This window comes from Sphaeramia orbicularis, chromosome 8 (assembly GCF_902148855.1).
Source record: "Sphaeramia orbicularis chromosome 8, fSphaOr1.1, whole genome shotgun sequence".
Lineage (NCBI taxonomy): Eukaryota > Metazoa > Chordata > Actinopteri > Kurtiformes > Apogonidae > Sphaeramia > Sphaeramia orbicularis.
This window is the reverse complement of record NC_043964.1, coordinates 2,264,499-2,285,688: the sequence shown is the minus strand read 5'-3', so window position 1 is coordinate 2,285,688 and position 21,190 is coordinate 2,264,499. Positions and strand designations below refer to the sequence as shown.

The window sequence follows — 21,190 nt, the reverse complement described above, 5'->3', positions numbered from 1 at the left end:
TCATGTATCATTTCATATGTATGTTTTATTTATAAAATACATATATTGAGAAAACAGCTTGTTCTTTTTTTATGAAATTGCAACATATTTTGTTCCATACTGGTAGGAAATTAGCTCATTCCATCCATACTGTGAAAGCATTTATGTTATAATAGTTCACTTCTTCATCAAAATAAGCACAAATCAAACAGCACATTTATTTCATTGTCAGACACAGAACTGAGCTGTTCTGCTGAAGTTCAACACTGTACATGTACAGACATTGTATTTGGGAAACAACACATTAAACTGCGTATACACTACCAGTCAAAAGTTTGGACTCACCTTCTCATTTAAATGGCATTAGATGGACCGCAGACGGCCAACAAGTGTTCAGCATCACTGGGAACTACTACAAGACTTTTGGAAAACATTTCAGGTGGCTACTGGATGAAGCTCATTGAGAGAATGCCAAGAATGTGCAAATCAGTAATAAAAGCAAAATGTGTCTATTTTGAAGAATCTAAAATATAAAACATGCTTTGAGTTACAGGGGTTGGACAAAATAATGGAAACACCTTAAAAAATCAACAAAATATAATTTAATATGGTGTAGGTCCGCCTTTTGCGGCAATTACAGCCTCAATTCTCCGAGGTATTGATTCATACAACTTGTGAATTGTTTCCAAAGGAATTTTCAGCCATTCTTCAGTTAGAATACCCTCCAACTCTTTTAGAGACGATGGCGGTGGAAATCGACGTCTTACTTGAATCTCTAAAACTGACCATAAATGCTCAATAATGTTGAGGTCTGGGGACTGTGCCGGCCATACGAGATGCTCAACTTCATTAGAATGTTCCTCATGCCATTCTTTAACAATTCTAGCTGTATGGATTGGGGCATTATCATCCTGAGGTGAAGGTGTTTCCATTATTTTGTCCAACCCCTGTATGTCACACTTTTTTTAACTACATAATTCCATATGTGTTCATTCATAGTTTTGATGCCTTCAGTGAAAAGCTACAATGCAAATAGTCATGAAAATAAAGGAAAAAAAGGCGAGTCCACACTTTTGACTGGTTGTGTATATGCTTAAAAATATATTTATTTATTATGTCCGTGCATTTATTCCAAATAGTCCACTTCATTCAAAAGCAGGTTATTATGACAAAATATAAAACGGGAACTCAAATTTGTAGGTTTGTTTCATATCCTGATAGTATTAGGGAAGACTAACTGACATTTAAGTTTCACTGTGAATAATCCCCCAGTTCAGCTGGAAATAGAGTAAATACTGTCTGTGCATACTGAGTGTCCTGCTGTCATGTCCAAAAAGTACTTTACATGACGGAAAATATCTGCTTGTGTCAGGTAGATGATGACGACCAACAACTACAGGCAAATCTGGATATTTTGGATCTAAATTTATGTTCTCTTCTAAGACAGACTGAATGTAAAGTCAATTAAAATAACTATACAGGTTACTAACATTTTTGTAATGATGTAAAAAAAAAAAAAAAAAGAAAAGAAAACTGTCCACCACAAAGGACATTCCATAAAATTTTTAAAAAGTGCATCTGAAAAAACAGTTGCATCCTGATTTTTCCATATAGACAGGTTTATTTCTAGAGCCCATTTCATGTATAAGACAATTCAAAGTGCTTTACATTAAACATTAAAAGTATTACAGCAGGAGCAATAAAAAAGGCACTTATTTAATAAAAAACAAAAAAGCTTGTACTCTGCTGACAATGTCTGGGTCTTAGGAGGTTAAATATACAAAGTGCTATGCAACGTGGGTTTCAAGCTTTTGTCAGTGCAAAAAAAAACAAACTTAATTTACTTCCAAATCATACCCTTCATTTTTTTTTTTTAACATAAGCTGTCGTCTTCAGACAAAATGAAAGTAGATTGTAGTATTGTAACAATAACAAAATGAAAATGCTGATTGAACTGAAGTGGGCTGGAAGTTGAGTAATTAATCTTACAGATGCTTTTTGTAGCACATAAACAGCTGCACTATCAAATTATCATGTTGGGTTTTAAGAGTAAAAACACCAGTAATCTGTATTTCCTGTTTAATGCTTCTTGTCGTACTTTAAAACCACCATCTGAATACTTATTATGAGGGGAATGTTCATCCTCACTCTGGACAAATCCCAGTTTTTGCATCATCACCATCATCTCTAAAGGTTATAACATCCACACATTCCATGGTGGAGTTTATAAAAGGTCCATGAGGCAAAAATAACACATGGGCCTCCACTGATTTTTGTTAAATAATGTGGATATGCTAATTATAAGTGCCACTGTAAAGTATTTGTAGATAAGGGGTCTAAAATATTAATTATTCTTTGTTTGTCCAATACTATGGAAGTAAATCTGTCTCATCAGATTTTGAATTATAAAAGCCATTGACTTTCTAGCACTGATTTTTTTTTTTGCACTGAAATTAAGTATCTGAATTTTTTTGCAAAGAAATTAAGTATCTGAATTTTTTTGTTGCAATGAAATTAAGTATCTGAATTTTTTTGCAATGAAATTAAGTATCAATTTTTTTTTTGCAATGAAATTAAGTATCTGATTTTTTTTTTTTTTTGCACTAAAATTAAGTATCTGAATTTTTTTTTGCACTAAAATTAAGTATCAAATTTTTTTTTGCAATGAAATTAAGTATCTAATTTTTTTTTTTGCAATGAAATTAAGTATCTGAATTTTTTCTTGCAATGAATTTAAGTATCTGATTTTTTTTTTTTTTTTTTTTTTTGCACTGAAATTAAGTATCTGAAATTTTTTTTTTGCACTAAAATTAAGTGTCTGAATTTTTTTTTGCAATGAAATTAAGTATCAGAAATTTTTTTCACTGAAATTAAGTATCTGAATTTTTTTTTTTTTTTTTGCACTGAAATTAAGTGTCTGAATTTTTTGTCTCTCAATTTTACTATGTTCATAAATTTAGAATAAAAAAATTCAGACGCAAAAAATTCAGACACAAAAAATTCCCATCACACATCCGGGACACCAAGGATAAGCAATGATTTGATCTCCAGTCGAACTGACAGCCAGCCAATCGAGTTAGGTTAGGTTAGTCATGTGACGCTGAAAAAATTCAGATACTTAATTTCAGCACAAAAAAAAAAAGTCAGTGCTAGAAATTCAGTGGCTTTTATCATTCAACATCTGATGAGACAGATTTACTTCCATACAACACTAATATCACATTTGCAGGCCCAAAATGAGATGCTGATTAAAAAATGCTGCGTCAGTGGATTTCTTGTAAATATGACATGAGCCACCAGCCTGTGAGGCCTTTATGGAACATAATTAAACTGCTGTATTGATCTGCACGATCTGATTGGACACCATTTACTTTTCCAGCTCTCTTTTCTATTTCTGCAGATGTCTGTGTAGCTGATGATTATGTATTGTTCATTTTTGTAATAAATCAAATTCTTGTCACCAAGGAAGGTAGGAATCTGTAGGACCACCCACTCAGTTCATTACTCGTTTGCTCTCAGTCGTCTGCAGAGTTACACTGATTGTCAACAATGAGTTAAAGCAGTTTTAACCTTAAAGCGTCGGTAAAAACATGTCTTTTTACATTCATTTGTGTCCGTCACATCCTGTAAAATGAATTTCCATAGAAACAGTTTCTACTTCCAGAGGTGGAAGCACAGGGACATGATGAGGAGATGGAAGAGGATGAAGGTGCTGGAGGGAGTGGTGGCTCCTGCGCTGCTGTGGGCTGTGGTGGCGTTGGCGTCGGTGTTACTGGTGGTGTTCGGACTGGAGGTGGGGTTGGCGGTGGACGGTGGAGATAAGAAGGTCCCCACGTTCCTGGACAGGAAAGACTGGAAACGGTTCAGCTGGGTGAAAGTGTTCATTGCAGCCTCTCGTGCTTGCCGGGTGCTGTTGGCGTTGGTTAAAACTGCTGCCTGGAACCAGGAGTTGTCCACCTTACACATCAGCGGACCGCCATAATCCCCCTGAAACAACACAAGAAGGATTTATTCAATTAGTGAAAACTTTAAAAACAATATCACTGGTCAACAACAAATGTATTGTTTCAGTTTTTGGAGCTGATTTAGGATAATTTTGGTGTGCTGAATCCAAAAATCACTTTAATTTTGCTCAATCAGGTCAACTTTCTGAACTATGCTACATATTGGCTTTTTAACATTTTTGCTTTCATTTATGGGCATTTTCACATCATATGATACAAAATTCTTTCATATTTCTTGCAATAAACGAGTTCTTGAAGATTTTACTTTTGCCAATTTATGATTAATGTTTTTTTTAATATTACAGGTGAATGAAATGGCTTCAACTAGAAGATCTTGCAAAAATAAGCCTGACGTATTCTGCTCCATCTGCGCTGAATACACCATTGTACCTAACAGGAATTTTGGTATTTTGGAATTTCAGTTATTTCGGTATTAAACTTGGTGACCAAGATAAAGTTTACAAAAATGTAATCAATTTTGTGAGAAGATCAAATTTTTCAAAATCAAATTAGCAAAAAAACCTGACCTGATTGAGAAAAACAGATGTCATTTTTGGATTCAGTGGTGCAAAAGGGTCCTGATTCAGTTGAAAAAACCTAGACAACTTGCAAAAAACATTTGTTTGTAACCCAGTGTAATGGACTCTTTTAACTCTTTCATGCATGCATTATGAGAACCTTAACCCAGATTTTTTACCTGAGTGTTTTATTCCTCTTTATGCATGAAAAAAAACACACCTGAAGAAAATTTTCATATGAACTTATTTTACATGGAGTTGCAAAAATGTCCCCTCAGCTGGACACCATGCATTTAAGTTTTTGAAGCAAAGACACATGTATTTACTGATATAGTGTGTGAAAACTATGAAATCTAATTTTTTTAATGCTGCTAATCTGATGTTTTCTCACATTTTAACCTACTCTGATACCAGTCATTACTCACTTCATGGAGATAATATGCAAAAAAAAACCAAAACTTTTGTTTAAAAAAAAAACAACAAAACTGTTAATTACAATCTAATAACAATAACAAGCAATTGTTTTACACTCAGTCATGTTAGTGCAGATCAGGTTTATCGAGAACAGTGACAGTACTGGTCTGAATGTCAGTCTATTATTATGGGATGGTGCATTAGTGTCCACTGTGTTGGCTGATATGGAAGTAAAACAATAAAATCCATGAATATACAAGAGAACAGCTGGAGAAGAACTGACCACTGGAGTGACCACTGGAGTGACCACTATGCATGAAAGGGTTAAATTGTCAATTTTCACTTTTTTTTTGGGCCAATGATGCAAAGTTATGGTCAAGAAACAAAACTTTGTGGTACAGTTGGTGTCGGCTGCTGCCTTATCGGTACAGACAGCTGCCTGTCAGCCAGCTGAGCCCATAAAAAAAGAAAGAAAAAGAAAAAAAAAAAAAGAAAAAAAACTTTGTGTTTAAGTTTACAGTATTTGCAGAAAACTTAGATGAACGCAGTAAACCAATGTCTGCAACTGTGCTGTTAAAGGTCAGTGTTTAGTGTTTAGTGACATCTGCTGGTGAAGCTGGAGACGACAACACACTGAACCCCCTCACACATGAAAGTTCCATATTAGAGTCAGTCTTCTATCTATCTATCTATCTATCTATCTATCTATCTATCTATCTATCTATCTATCTATCTATCTATCTATCTATCTATCTATCTATCTATCTATCTATCTATCTATCTATCTATCTATCTATCTATCTATCTATCTATCTATCTATCTATCTATCTATCGTTCTGTCGTTCTGTCGTTCTATCTATCGTTCTATCTATCGTTCTATCGTTCTATCTATCTATCTATCTATCATTCTATCTATCTGTCTATCTGTCTAGGTTTTGTGGATTTGTTGCTGTATATTTGGGCTTTCATTGTTTATGATATTCTCTTCATGTTTTCTTTTCTGATATTTCTCATTTAATAGGTCTTACTTATTTTATTTTATTTTATTTTATTTTATTTTATTCCTGCCCAGTTTACTCAGTTCTTGTTCTCATTATTGTTACTATTATAATTATCACCATGGTTGTTATTGTTAGTATTGTTGATCTTTTCTTGTGAAGGTCTTCACCATCTTCTTCTTCCTATTTCTCCCCCCTTCACTCTTTCCTTGTCTTCCCCCCCCCCATTCCTTCATGTCAGGTCCGACATCTAAATGTGGTTCAACCAAACTCATAATGAAGTCAGTCGAATATCAAGGGGAGCCTCATATACTGTATGACGTTTCCTTTGGCAAAGCCAATGTGTTCAGCACCAAAGGAGCCAGACTACCATTCTGCTGTTAGGATGAAGGACAAGACAAGTTTAAAAGAAAAAAGAAAACAATCACAAAATCAGCTGGTATTTACCTCATTCAGTGTAAACATTCCAGTACAAATAGCGTCGCTGGTTGATGTATTCCCACAGTTTACTATCGAGGTCTGGACTTCCTGCATAACCTGTTCCGCTAAAGTTGGAAAAATTAAGAAAACTTTGTTAGAAACTTTTATGAGTCATTATTGTGTTTATTTGTTCTGTTAGTGCAAGGTCATTACTATGTGTTCATTCAAGAATTTGTTTTCTTTTGTGGGATGATTTGACTTTTGGAAGTCATGTTTAGTGTTTATTGTGTAGAATTTTGCAAAAGTAGACTATAGTTTCAAAGATAGTGCCTAAAAAACTACAACAGGAAATGTATCTGAGAGGTACGGTGGCCCAGAGGTGCAACAGCCCAAATAAATAATCCACTATAAGAAAAAAAAGACAGCAGCCCAAAAAATAACAGTCCAAAACATTATGCACTATAAGAAAAAAAAAACAGCCCAAAAAATAACAGTCCAAAAAATTATCCACTATAAGAAAAAAAGACAACAGCTCAAGAAATAACAGTCCAAAAAATTATCCACTATAAGAAAAAAAAGACAACAGCCCAAAAAATAACAGTCCAAAAAAATTATCCGCTATAAGAAAAAAAAAAAAACTGCCCAAAAAATAACAGTCCAAAAAATTATCCACTATAAGAAAAAAAGAGAACAGCCCAAAAAATTATCCACTATAAGAAAAAAAAAGACAACAGCCCAAAAAATTATCTACTATAAGAAAAAAAAGACAACAGCCCAAAAAATTATCCACTATAAGAAACAAAGAGAACAGCCCAAAAAATTATCCACTATAAGAAAAAAAGACAACAGCCCAAAAAATTATCCACTATAAGAAAAAAAAGACAACAGCCCAAAGAATTATCCACTACAAGAAACAAAAGAGAACAGCCCAAAAAATTATCCACTATAAGAAAAGAAAGTGAACAGCCCAAAAAATTATCCACTATTTTCTAAATAACTTTATTTTTAGCGCACCGACCTCCACTTCCAGTGGGTTACTTCATTAGCATTAGCCACATTAGCCACATTAGCTGAAGGCCTTAAAAATTTTCAGCCGATGCTTTTATTTTTTGTGGTGACCTTACTTTTAAAGCAAGATACCTTTCCAGTAAACAGCGCCCCCCTAAACAACTGAAAAGGTGGATGATGTTTTTTTTTTCTTATAGTGAATATTTTTGGGGGGCTGTTTTCTTTCTTTTCTTATATGGATAATTTTTTGGTCTGTTCTCCTTTTTTTCTTATAGTGGATAATTTTTTGGTCTGTTCTCCTATTTGTCTTATAGTGGATAATTTTTTGGGCTGTTCTTTTTTTTCTTATAGTGGATAATTTTTTGGGCTGTTCTTTTGTTTTTCTTACAGTGGATAATTTTTTGGGCTGTTCTCTTTTTTTTTATAGTGGATAATTTTTTGGCCTGTTCACTTTCTTTTCTTATAGTGGATAATTTTTTGGGCTGTTCTCTTTTGTTTCTTGTAGTGGATAATTTTTTGAGCTGTTCTCCTTTTTTTCTTATAGTGGATAATTTTTTGGTCTGTTCTCCTATTTGTCTTATAGTGGATAATTTTTTGGGCTGTTCTTTTGTTTTTCTTACAGTGGATAATTTTTTGGGCTGTTCTCCTTTTTTTCTTATAGTGGATAATTTTTTGGTCTGTTCTCCTATTTGTCTTATAGTGGATACTTTTTTGGGCTGTTCTTTTGTTTTTCTTATAGTGGATAATTTTTTGGGCTGTTCTTTTGTTTTTCTTACAGTGGATAATTTTTTGGGCTGTTCTCTTTTTTTTGATAGTGGATAATTTTTTGGCCTGTTCACTTTCTTTTCTTATAGTGGATAATTTTTTGGGCTGTTCTTTTGTTTTTCTTATAGTGGATAATTTTTTGGGCTGTTCTCTTTTTTTTTTTATAGTGGATAATTTTTTGGCCTGTTGCACCTCTGGGCCACCACAGAGAGGGGATGCAAGTCCTACACACAGAAAACCCTCTCTAATCACAGCTTTACATGGGAATCATTGGATTTTTGGATGCTATTTTCTTAGTTCTTAAACCAGATGCAGGAAAAATAAAATGTTTGCAGATAATCCCTGGACCCCTTCACACTCTGTGACTCACCCCCTCCTTGTCCAGAGCTCCAGCCTGCAGCCCAGCAGGTGGAACCCACAGCGAAGGTCCGTCCGTTGTCCATGCAGATGGGCTGGATGTAGTTGGACAGGGTGGGATTGGAGGCCAGTTTCAGCACTGCCACGTTGGAGCCGGTCAGGTTACTCACAGTGATATTGGTCACATTCAGGGTCACCTGGAACGGGTTGGACCCCACCTGTCTCAAACGACCCAAGATGACCGTCCATTCAGATGCAACGGGTGGACTGTGAGGGCGAAAACGAACGGGAAAGAATAAATAAGAATAAATTAACTCCAAGACCACCGGTCTCTGATGATGAACAGATAGATAGACAGATAGACAGATAGATAGATAGATAGATAGATAGATAGATAGATAGATAGATAGATAGATAGATAGATAGATAGATAGATAGATAGATAGATAGATAGATAGATAGAAAATACAAGAATTTAAAAAAATATACAAGCGCTAGACACTAATAAATTAAAAGTATAAAAACAGAACTGGTAAAATAAAAGTCTGGACAATCGAACAGTAAACTGCTACATTAAACTGTAATGTGCAAAAGAAAAATTGAATTTTTCAGTAAGATGGAGATGCAATAACAATAAAAATTATTTAGAATTTATAAAACAACTGGCAACTGAATCAAACAAAAGAGACACAATTTCTTAATTTTTAGAAAATCCACCAAAGAAAGTCAATATGTGTTAATAGTTGTTTTTTCATCATCATCATCATGTAGATTATCATTATTATACTAATTATATTATATTATATTATAGTTTTTGTAAATGTCCCTGCTTTTGTGTAATATTAATAATAATAATAATAATAATAATGAACTAGATTCATACAGTGCTTTTCTGTGAACACATACTGAAAGCACATACAGTGGATCCATTAACAACATAAACATTACTTGTGGGCTGACACTTAGCTTTTCAAATGTGAATATTCTGGTTGGAAGTCAACTGTAAGTGATATCAGTATTTGTAATGAACATGATTTCTTAATGTCAGGGCCATTTTTTTGATTACATGCAACATAATTCTTACATACGGCTCCTTTTAATCTGTCCATTAGATGCAGTAGTTCATACAGTAACATACAGGGGTTGGACAAAATAATGGAAACACCTTCTATGATGCCACAATGTTAGGTGTTTCCATTATTTTGTCCAACCCCTGTATGCTGTTGCTTTAGAAGGCGACAGACGTTAGATGGATTTTGTCCAAAGCTGCATTAACTGTTGCCCTTCAATGGAACCCCTGACATCTTGATCATAAAATTTCACCTTTTACAGCTTGTTGAAGCCTGTCTGTAACATTGGTTTTTGCAGCTCTTCCTACACTTTAGCATTAGGGTCAGTTCTGTTTCCATTGTCCTGAGTGGTACTTACCTTTTATGTTTTGGTTTTTTTTTTTTCTGACTTGCAGCATTCCAATTGGGATGTCTAAATGTGCAAATCCAAACTGCTACAAAACAGTTTTAACTTATATTGCATAAATATATGTAAGACAGTTGCCTGTTTTGGTCAGTAGATGACACAGTTTTATTATTTCTGCCCTGGGAGGGGGTTTAGCGATTTTCGCCATTTGTCTTCACAGGCCACCGTAGTTTACGGTAGACGTCTGCGCGGGCGCCATTTTATACTTCAATGTTTTTCTTGTTGCTGGAAAGGTGAGCACAATGTGAATGTGTCTGTCCAGTATAGTTAAATATTTGAACTATTAACAGTTGTAAAGTAATTTGGTATGAATTGTATGTGTGTTAAGACAAATGTGTAAGGGTCTGATGAAGTTTGGGAACGTACAGTTGTCGTTAAATATAATTTTTTTATGCTTACGTTAGCCGCGAGTGTGGCTAGTTTTTAAGTTGCTCTTGTGTTAGCTTCCCGGTGTCAGTGACCTGTGAGTTAGTGGAAATATAGCGCTGCATTGTACATGTGATTGAGTTTTATGCAACATATTCTGATGTTGGAATGTTTTTCTTGTTGTTTGAAAGCTGGAAAGAGTGAAGCCATCAGCATCAGTGAAGTTCTGAGAATAAGCGACACGGTCAAAGCCACGATCAAATCACCACCGTGGGTCCGTCTCGTCCCTCTGCATCAAGGTTCTAGTAGTTTTGGATTTTTCATTATAGTTAAGTTTTATTTAGTTTTGGCTTTTTTCCTGTAATTCAGTAAGTTTTAATTCGTTTTTAGAGCAAGTTTGGTAGTTGTTATTAGTTTTTGTTTTTCTCTAAATACTTAGTTTTAGTTTAGTTTCCAGTTTATATACATATATATACACACACACACACACACACACATATATATATATATATATATATATATATATATATATATATATATATATATACACACACATACATACACACACACATTTATGAAATTTCTCTTCTTCTCTGTCATTATATTCAAATAAATCCCAGACAGGACTCTGCTGCTTTCTCCCAACTTTAGTCTCCATGTTTCCAGGTAGAGTGGGGACCAGAAGATGACTGGAAACCACAAGTGACTAGTGTTTTGCTGAATTCTACTCCCTGCCGAGAACTGCATTGCCAGCAGCTGCCGAAAACAGCTCCCCCTTCCTGAGTCAGCCATGAGGAAGACAAAGTGTACCAAATTTACTCTGTCACACCAGAATAGTTCCAAATGTGAGCTGCTAAAGTCATTTCACTATTTTAGCTTCACAAGCAAATTCTGATGGGGGATGCAGTTTTTGGCAATATGAGGTGCCGAATTCTGCTCCATGCCGAAAACTGCATCCCTACCCGCGGGTGATGTAGTTTTTGGCAGTATCTGTTCATATTGTTATATATTTTGTGTGCTGTGTATCTAAGATTTAACTTTTGAAAGTTTTTTTTATACTTTACAGTTTGCATGTTCTTTAATATTAAACAGATTAAAAAAAACATAAATGCAATATCTTACAATATTATTAATTATTTAATTGCTACACAGGTATGATGGTGTTATGAGGTTGAATAATTCACAGTTAATTTCATACCCTACAGTCAGAAAGAAGAAAAAGTTGTGACAAGATGAATTTGGTGCACACTGTCCTCTTCATGACTGACTTGGGAAGGGGGAGCAGTTTTTGACAGAAAGTAAAATTTGGCAAAAAAAAAACAAACAAACAAAATAATTGGTACAATGTACCTTCTGTTGTCAGAAACATTCAAATATTAACCCTTAGTGGTCTGAGCCTATTTTGTCCGTTTTTCAGTCCTTTTGATTTTGCCTTTATGTACTATATAAACAAATGTTTACTGTACCCATGTTTGGGATCTGTTTTTTCAGCACAACTTCATCTATCTCATCTATTATTTTTTCAATTTAATTACTATAAAAACATAAAAGGACAGAAAACACACACAAAAAAAGATAAAATCTGATATGAAAAATGTATATACTTTGTTGCATAAATAACACAGATGTTTAATAAACCTTTTCAGAGACTTTAAAAGTGAATATTGGTTCCAAATATTAGGAATATACAATTAAACTTGTCATAAATTAAAACTATACTTAAATATTTGACATTAAAGCAGATCTTTACGTAGGGTTTTTTTCCCCTAAAAGTGCGGTAATCAAACACAGTTACCATGAGAATTAGAATTTAAACGGTAATGCTAACCGTCTGCAATTTTACCACAGCTTATCGTTATACTGGTAAACAATACATCCCTATTGGTGGCATAGGAAATGTATAAGTTGTTGTTTGTATGTGACAAATGAAACCTCTTGGTCTCCTCCATGACTACGATGCTCTGGTCAGAAGTGCACAAATATGAGCACATTATTCCTCAATATAAACAGGGTTTGTGCTGTATCTGCTTTGATAAAAATGACTCCAGTTTGGGGCATTTTACCCCAGACGACTCACCTTGAGAAGCAGTTGGCATCACTTAGCACCGAGTCCACGGCCACCAGAGTCCCACCACATACGTGACTTCCATTCCTCTGTAAACTGGCCATCCAGGGCCACTGACCGGCCGAGGACACGGAGCTTCCACCCTGGAGACGAGAATTCAGTGGGGCCTGACCACAGACCACAGCTACAGGGAGAAAAGAGGAACACAACATGAAGTCACAGAAAGTTCATGGAGTTTGGAGATAATTGGTGTAATTAGTCTGGGTTATTAGATCCTGGTTAAACGCAGCACCTATGAAAATATGGTGTCCTGTATAAGCTTAGGAATTTTTTGAAGCTATTGTTTGTTTTGTTGTTCTGTGCTTTTAGTTAAGGCGATGATGACTCTGGTACATGTCTGAACATAGTTGGTGATGGTAATGAGCCTAAGAAAAAACGAGAAGTCGGTTCTGAGCTCCTGCAGAAATGTGACAGAGTAACATGAAGGTGAGTTGTTGTCTCCCTCGCAAGTAAATGGTTCAGTCTCATATAAAAAACAAACACACATAACCTATTTTCAGGTCATTACTGTACATTTATTAATCATAAACATACCCCTGATAAGTGGAGCAGATAATGATGGTACAGTAAACATTGTTAAAAAAAAAAAACAACTTAAGACACAGGTGTCAAACATGCGGCCCAGGGGCCAAATCTGGCCCGCCAAAGGGTCCAGTCCGGCCCTGCAGGATGAAAGAGCAAAAATGAACCTGAACAGTCCAGGTTGTCCAAATCCTTTTGGTTCAGGTTCCACATACAGACCAATGTGATCTACAGTTAAAATAACAACACAGTAACCCATAAATAATGACAACTACAAATTTTCTTTGTGAAAAATTATGTGGAAAAAATTTAAGAGAAAGTAAGTAACATTACACTGTGAAAATATTAATATTTACAAAACTATTTTTTCACAATAAAATGCAAATAAATACATAAATAAAAACAAAGATGACAAATCCGAAATGTGCAATTTGAACAATATTCTGCCTGTTCCTAAATGTTTGGTGCATTTATGGATCCACTGGGATCTGGAGTTGTGTTAATCACAGATGGAATATTGTAGAAATTGTTCAAATTTTATTTCCAAACTCCAAAATTTTAACAATATTTTGGCTGTTACCAAATGTTTATAGAACATTGTGTGTAAATGTAGATGTATAAATAATAAGTCGAGGCATAATATTGTTAAAATTGCACTAATTTTTCAAATTAAATTTCTGTTGTTTTTTTTTCAGGTTATTCACATTTTTTTTGTAAAATGTAAATATTTTCAGAATTTAATTTTTTTTTTGTACTAAAACAAAAAGAAAAACTTGGATTTGTCATTATTTATAGGTTATTAAGTCGTTATTTTACTGGTCTGGCCCACTTGAGATCAAATTGGGCTGAATATGGAACTGAACCAAAATGAGTTTGACAGCCCTGACTTAAGAGGAGGACTGCACTGACATCTGTATTTATGCTGTATTTTCACACTGGTAACCACATGTAGATTATGCTTCTAAGTCTTCCCCTGTGATCTGAGAGAATGGATCTCAATATATCCTCACTGTGTTCTTGACACAGCTTTACATATAGGGCTGTGTATTGGCAAGAATCTGGCGATACGATTCTAATCACGATACTAGGATTGTGATACGATATATCATGATACTGTTAAAAAGGCTTTGGTTTTGTTTCTTTTTTAAAAGATTTAAAAGATTACCTCCTGTAAGAATTGAATTACACCAGAAATCTGCACAAATACTAAACACATTTTTATTTGATCACAACAGGATCTAATGTTATATCACAAAATGTTCCTGTGTTCAAACTGAAATTCTGTTTGACAGACATTACAGTTTCAGATCTTGTTCAAATGTTCATATTCTATTAGTTCACAACTAACATCAGAACAGTATTTTAGTTCAGTCCCAATAAAGGAATTAACGTTATGTAATACAAGAGTGTGAAATAATAATAAATAAAATATAAACAAAACAGAAAAACAAAAAAGCAAAAATGAACCTCCACAAAATCTGCATTTGAATAAATACCTAAAAATATTGATACAGTACTTTTTAATATCGATACAGTATTGTGAAATGAAATATGATATGTTGCAGAACTGATATTTTCTTACACTCCTATTTACAAATATTTAAAAAACTTCTAGCTACTGTAAAGGACATTCTATAAAAAAATGTATCCGAAAAAACTGTTGCATCATGCTATTTCCTATCAAGGCAGTTATTTATCTTATTTATTTAAGGTAAAAAAGTCAAAACTTGTACTTTCTTGGGTCTCAGGAGGATATACACCATTTAGAGCTGGCCACTTCAGGAAGCAGGTGTGAACAGGGTCTACTTCTGTGAAAACAAGCTTAGCTTTCATCTATAATAACACAACTCACGCCTGGCTGTGGTCGATGGAGCCATGGTTGTTGGAACTGGAGGCAGACCGGGACAGGTGACGCTGAGGTCACTGTCTGTCCCAGAGGACCTGAAGGTGACGAAGCCCGGCTGGCTGCTGCTAATCTGCTCGTTTATCCAGGTCATATACCGGGACACTCTGGTGTAGACTCCTGGACGTTCAGGTCGGGCACAGCCTTCTCCGAAACTCACAACTCCAGCCTGGATCCAGCGGTCATTCAGCTTGACCACCAGTGGACCACCTGAATCACCCTTTAAAGACAGAATTAATGAAGAGGGGGGTGGCGGGAAGAGGTCAGATGTAAGGAGGAAACAGGCGTGGTGTGATTACCTGACAGGAGTCCTTCCCTCCCTCTCGTAAGCCGGCACACAGCATGTTATCTGTGATTGTGCCCACGCCGTAGTCACAGTTGCACTGTCTGTTCCCCACAACCGGCACCTCCACCTCCATCAGGTTTTGTGGGGAAGGAAGACTCCCTGAAATGTAAAAAGGCATTCATTTTTTCAAAATATGCATCTTACAGAAGTACTCACTCAAGGGTGTTATGATAGGACTGTTTTTTTGGGGGGGGGTTTTTTTGTTTTGTTTTTTTGTGAATGCATGAGATTTTAACCCATAAAGACCCAAACAGCCACTGACGACCAAAACCATCTACTGATCTAAAATTTTTAATACCTGTTGATCCACTAATGCTATCAATACATGTAAGTAATTTATTTGAAATACATTTTGCCATCTTTTCATGAGTGGTCTGCCCTCTCCGGGTCGTTGGGGAGCCCTTGCCCCAAGTGGAGGAGTTTAAGTATCTTGGGGTCTTTTTCATGAGTGAGGGAAGGATGGAGTGTGAGATTGACAGACAGATCGGTGCAGCATCTGCAGTGATGCAGTCACTGTATCGGTCTGTCGTGGTTCAGAAGTAGCTGAGCCGAACGGAGAAGCTCAAGATTTACTGGTCAGTCTACGTTCCTACCCTCCCCTGTGGTCATGAGCTTTGGGTCAGGACCAAAAGGACAAGATCCTGGATACTAGGGGCCGAAATGAGTTTCCTCCGCAGGGTGGCTGGGCACACCCTTATGGATAGGGGGAGGAGCTCAGTCACCAGGGAGGAGCTTGGAGTAGAGCCGCTACTCCTCCACATTGAGAGGGGCCAGCTGAGGAGGATCAGACATCTGTTTCAGATCCTCCTGAACTCCTCCCTGGGGAGGTGTTCCAGTCATGTCCCACCAAGAGGAGACCTCGGAGAAGACCTAGGACACGCTGGAGAGGCTATGTCTCTGGGCTGGCCTGGGAACACCTCAGGGTCCCCCCTGGAAGAGCTGGAGGAGGAGTCTGGGGAGAGGGAAGTCTGGGCATCCTTGCTTAGACTGTTACCCCTGCGACCTGGCCCCAGATAAAGTGGCAGATAATTAATGGATGGATGGATGGATGGATGGATCTTTTCATGGTCATCAGATTTGACCCATTCAGACGTTCAGAGGCTCTCTAGTTACTGTGGAAACACTGTCATCTTCTACAACATTGATTCACCAGTAAAACCCATGGAGTTGGATCAATGACAGTGGATGGAGACACTTGTTTTATGTTTTGTAAAGCCTGTACCATTAAATCATTGACAGAAAATTCCAGTTTGAAACTGGAGCCTTTATTGGTCCTTCTGAACAACCCAAAAAATTTTTTTTAAGTATTAATTTCCATGTATGAGTTTCAATTTTGTATCATATTTGATACATCGGGCCTCAATGCTCAAATATTAGTATTTTGGAACAAACAAAAAATTATATAACACAAACATGTCAAATAAATTGGTAATTCCTTTTCAAAATTGCAAAGTTCTGCCTCCTTCCTCACTAATGACGATCTTGTAATGAATTCCTCCCCGTTAGTGGATTATCTGTGCATGTATCTAATTGTATCCATCAGGTTTTTCAAGGAAAAATATGACATCGATCATGTAGAGGGCTTCAAAATTCATGTATCAGATATGATAGCTTTGGCATTATAGGGTTAATAATGTATTTTGCGGGAAAAAGTCATTTTCTTTAGTTTTCTCTGTTTTTGATATACTAATCCTCAACTGTAATTGGAGCTTTTATGAACTTCTACATGATCAGTAAATTAAATATAGTAAAAAATACCTGATGTTCACTGAAAAAAAATACAGAGGATAATGTCATAATAAATGTCGATAAATCACTTAAGAAAAGCTAGTATTTTGAAACTGCCACAAAAGTAGCACTGGGTCTTTACGGGTTAATAAAGATGATCAACAAGGTCAAGATGAAAGGTCACACTGTAAAACACTGGGCCAATCACATGTCTCCATAACATCCAAACACACACGGCCTTATGACGTACCACCAAACCTGGTGGCTCCCCAGCCGGTGACCCACACATCAACGCCGGTGAAGAAGGTGGAGCTGGGCGATGCCAGGCAGACGGGGACGATGTAGGTGGTAAAAGTAACCGGAGAGGAGAGCCTCAGCAGGGAGATGTCGTTGTCACTGGTGCGGCTGTTGTAGTCTGGGTGGTTGATGATCTGTGATATCGTTCGTGACACCTCATTTGGGTTGGAGAGCTCTTGACTATGGCGACCCATGTACAGAAGATACCGGCTCGTGGAAGTACTGACGAATAGAAAACAGAACATTACTTGATTAGGGCTGTGTATCGGCAAGAATCTGACGATACAATACAAATCACAATACTAGGATCACGATATGATATATTATGATACAAAAACTTAAAAAGGCTATTTTTACCTCTGCTAGGAGGTATTGTGATTGCTTTGCTTTGTTTGTTTGTTTGTTAGCAGGATAACTCAAAAAATTCATGAAATTTTCAGGAAATGTTGATACTGGCACAAGGAAGAAATGATTAAATTTTGGTGGTAATGGGGGGGGGGGGGGGCGGTGCAGATGTGTCTTGGCGGAGGTCTGCGCTCTCCAAGTGCTTTTCTTGTTTTTTATTGGTTTTGTTTCTTTTTTAAATGATTATTTCCTGAAAGTATGGAATTCCAGCAGAAATCTGCACAAATACTAAACACATTTTTATTTGATCACAACAGGATCTAATGTTCCATCACAAAATGTTCCTGTGTTCAAACTGAAATTCTGTTTTCCAGACATTCCAGTTTCAGATCCTGTTCAATGTTCATATTCTGTTAGTTCAGAACTAACATCAGAACAGTATTTGAGTTCAATCCCAACAAAGGTATGAACATTGTTTAATAAGAGTGTTAAATTATAATAAAAAATATAAACAAAAAAGAAAAACATAAAAACAAAAATAAACCTCCACAATATCTGCATTTGAATAAATACCTAAAAATATCGATACAGTGCTTTTTAATATCAATACAGTATTGTGAAATGAAATATTGCGATATATTGCAGAACCAACATTTTCTTACACACCTATACTTGACTGTTCACAAAAAACGTTCTTTCTTTGAAGTTGTTGCCTTCAGAACAACAACATCAGTACATCTAGTAATTTGTTTTATTTATTTATCTCTATAACAGTTGTCTGGAGCTCCCCATATCACACCATGTGCATGTGAAAATACATTGTAAAAATATATCTATAATATTCAAATCTAAATTTAAATAAATACCATACTATTTTATTTCATATATTTTACTGGAAATGAACTCAATAAATAAACTGAAAGAACTGAGGAACATTTTTCTCCATTTAACTCCTAATGTTCAATAGGCCTCAGAGGGCAGCAGCCGAGGTGGTTCCTCCTCCTGTTTCCATAACCATGTCAGGTGACACCACTATGAGCCCAAATGGATTTTTTTTTTTAACCCCCGCTGTTATGTTTTCATTGGGGTTTGTTTGTTTGTCTGTCTGTTAGCAAGATAACTCAAAAAGTTATGGAAGGATTTTGATGAAATTTTTAGGAAATGTTGATACTGGCAGAAGGAACAAATGATTACATTTTGGTGGTGATGAGGAGGCTGATCTGCGTTCTCCCATTGCTTTTCTAGTTTGTCAATGTAACAGAGCATTGTTTATTTTCTGTTAATTAGGTCAAAATTTTACATTAATGACAGACATGTTGAATATGTCACTCCTCCACATAAATGCTCAAACAGATAAGGTATTTTGTTCAACCAAAACATTCACCAGCCCATTGCAGATGATCAGCTGGTTTAGAGGCACAATTTTATGGTTTGTTTTTGACACTTTCAGCTCTAAAGTTTAGCAAAAGAAGTTTAGTATAATACAGACAATGTATCTGAATTTTGCCACATAGTGTAAAAAAGTCAGCCATAAATTGTTTGTATTCTGTCAGTTGACATATTCAATAAGATAAGATTGTACAGCAGCACAAGACAAGAGGCATCAAATACAATAGAAAGAATAAAGAGAAGATAAAAATACAAAAATTTGTTAGTAACTAAAAATCACATATGACATAATAATAGTAAAGTAACAATGTATCCACTTATTCCAGTGTATGTTGAATATGTTCCAGTAACTCAGGATTTTATAGACTGTTTTCTTACACTGTGAAGCAGTGAGCTGCACTCAGCACCCACTGGTTGTTAATCAGTGATCCTCCACAGATGTGGGATCCATCTCTGTGCACACTGACCATCCAGGGCCAGCTGCCTTCCACAGCTGTTTGACCACCAACAATCCTGACCCTGGTGTTCAGAGTGGCTCTGCCACAAACTGAGGGGACACACAGTCATTAGTGCAGTGGTTTCCAACCTTTTTTTTTTTTTTTCCTTTTTATGCCCGACTCCATTTTAACATCACAAATGTCTGGTGACCCCAGACATTCAAAATGGAGAATTTTTTTGCTAAAATGTATTTGTTTTTGATCATGTTATAGTTTGTTATACTATGTTGCAAATAAATGTTAATTTTAGAGGACATTTAGTATATATTACGTATATTATTGTGGACAGAGGCAGTAAATCCAGGTGTAGATTACTGCACAAAGGGAGAATTTGATTTTCCTTGGTCAGGATCTGTCCAGTCAGTCCAGCTGTGATTTACAAGGAGGACAATTAATACCCAACAAACAAGAACTGAAACTATGAATTATGAAAGAGCTGCAGCATCTGAAACTGACCACAATGAACATTTGACACAGAAACAGAACCAGTGCTGCAGTTTCAGACACAGTTTTGTCATGTCTTTTATGGAATGGGATTGTCTCTTAACTCACCATATATTTTTTTATTAGTAAGTTTTTATTTTTATCAATTTCTAGCAATTTCAGGTGACCCCACATGAGGTCCCGACTCCAAGGTTGAAAAACCCTGCATTAGTACCTTCTTCTTTCCACTGGATGTATTTTACAGCTTTATTTACTTTACAGATTACAGTTTTCATCCTCTTCCTGTCTGGTGAAAACCATGTATCTCCAAATGCGTTGATTTTGAGGGTTTGTGTTGAACAGAAGGATAAAGTGTTTCCTTTTGGCATGAGTTGCAAAGTCTTTAAAAAAAAAAAATTGGATTCTCTGGAAAATACATCATCCAAAACCTGATACTAGGCCTGTTCTTCTGAGCCCATAAAATGTTTCTGGAGATATTAAGTTTTCACACAATAGTGATGCTTCAGAAATATAATTATTCAGAATATGACAAATTGCTGTAAATGAAACTACACAACAGTAAATAAAGTAAATTCAAATTACCTCAGTTTTACATTTTTATGCATCCAAAAACCTCATATAATCTGTAACAAAAAATTAATGCCTTTTTCAAAACAGGGAATGTGTTTCTGGTAATGTGTGACTTGACTTGTTTCATGTTTTTTCATAAATTACCTGATTTTTTTTTTTTTTTTTCATGTGTTGGGGCAGACAATCTGACATTTCCTGACAAATGACCAACACCTGTGTCCTGGTAAACAACACGAAAGTCATTATTTGAATATCGTCCTCTTGGCTATTTTTCTTATGTATTTATGTATGTATTTATTATGGAAACATTTTTTCCTGAAGTATTTCATGGTTGTTTCCTGATATTTTAACGGAAGTTAAGATTACACATTAACATTTTATACAACTAACAAATATATACATCAATCTGTGTGACTGACAAACTTGACAATTTGCACAATAATTGATTGGTTGAGAGCAGTTAGTGACAAATATCTACATCAATCTTTTAACTGTATTTTTCTTGATATTTAGATTTTTATCAATTAATATTCAGTGTAATATTTACAATACTTGTTTTTCTTAGCGTCAATGTAACCAGGAAAGATATTATTTCCAGTCTCCTGATGGCAGGACAGAAGGCTGAAGTAGAAATATCAAGATTAAAAAGCAGCAGCATATATTTTCAACACAACCACTACCTACAGTATATAAAGACGATAATAACAAGGGTTAAAGC

General features: G+C 35.6%; 1 protein-coding gene across 1 annotated transcript in view; it reads right to left on the bottom strand.

Moving 5' to 3' along the window:
* Positions 1 to 1,067: 1,067 nt before the first annotated feature.
* Positions 1,068 to 21,190, bottom strand: part of LOC115424763 (transmembrane protease serine 9) — a 33,146-nt gene continuing 13,023 nt past the window's right edge. Inside the window, exons 3-11 of the mRNA XM_030142182.1 lie at positions 19,340 to 19,508; positions 17,181 to 17,449; positions 15,156 to 15,301; positions 14,806 to 15,076; positions 12,384 to 12,555; positions 8,478 to 8,731; positions 6,362 to 6,459; positions 3,192 to 3,966; positions 1,068 to 2,348 (exon numbers count right to left, since the gene is read on the bottom strand). Of these exons, the coding sequence (XP_029998042.1) occupies positions 3,634 to 3,966; positions 6,362 to 6,459; positions 8,478 to 8,731; positions 12,384 to 12,555; positions 14,806 to 15,076; positions 15,156 to 15,301; positions 17,181 to 17,449; positions 19,340 to 19,508 (1,712 nt within the window). The 3' untranslated portion in view covers positions 1,068 to 2,348; positions 3,192 to 3,633. The remainder of the gene's footprint in view (positions 2,349 to 3,191; positions 3,967 to 6,361; positions 6,460 to 8,477; positions 8,732 to 12,383; positions 12,556 to 14,805; positions 15,077 to 15,155; positions 15,302 to 17,180; positions 17,450 to 19,339; positions 19,509 to 21,190) is intronic.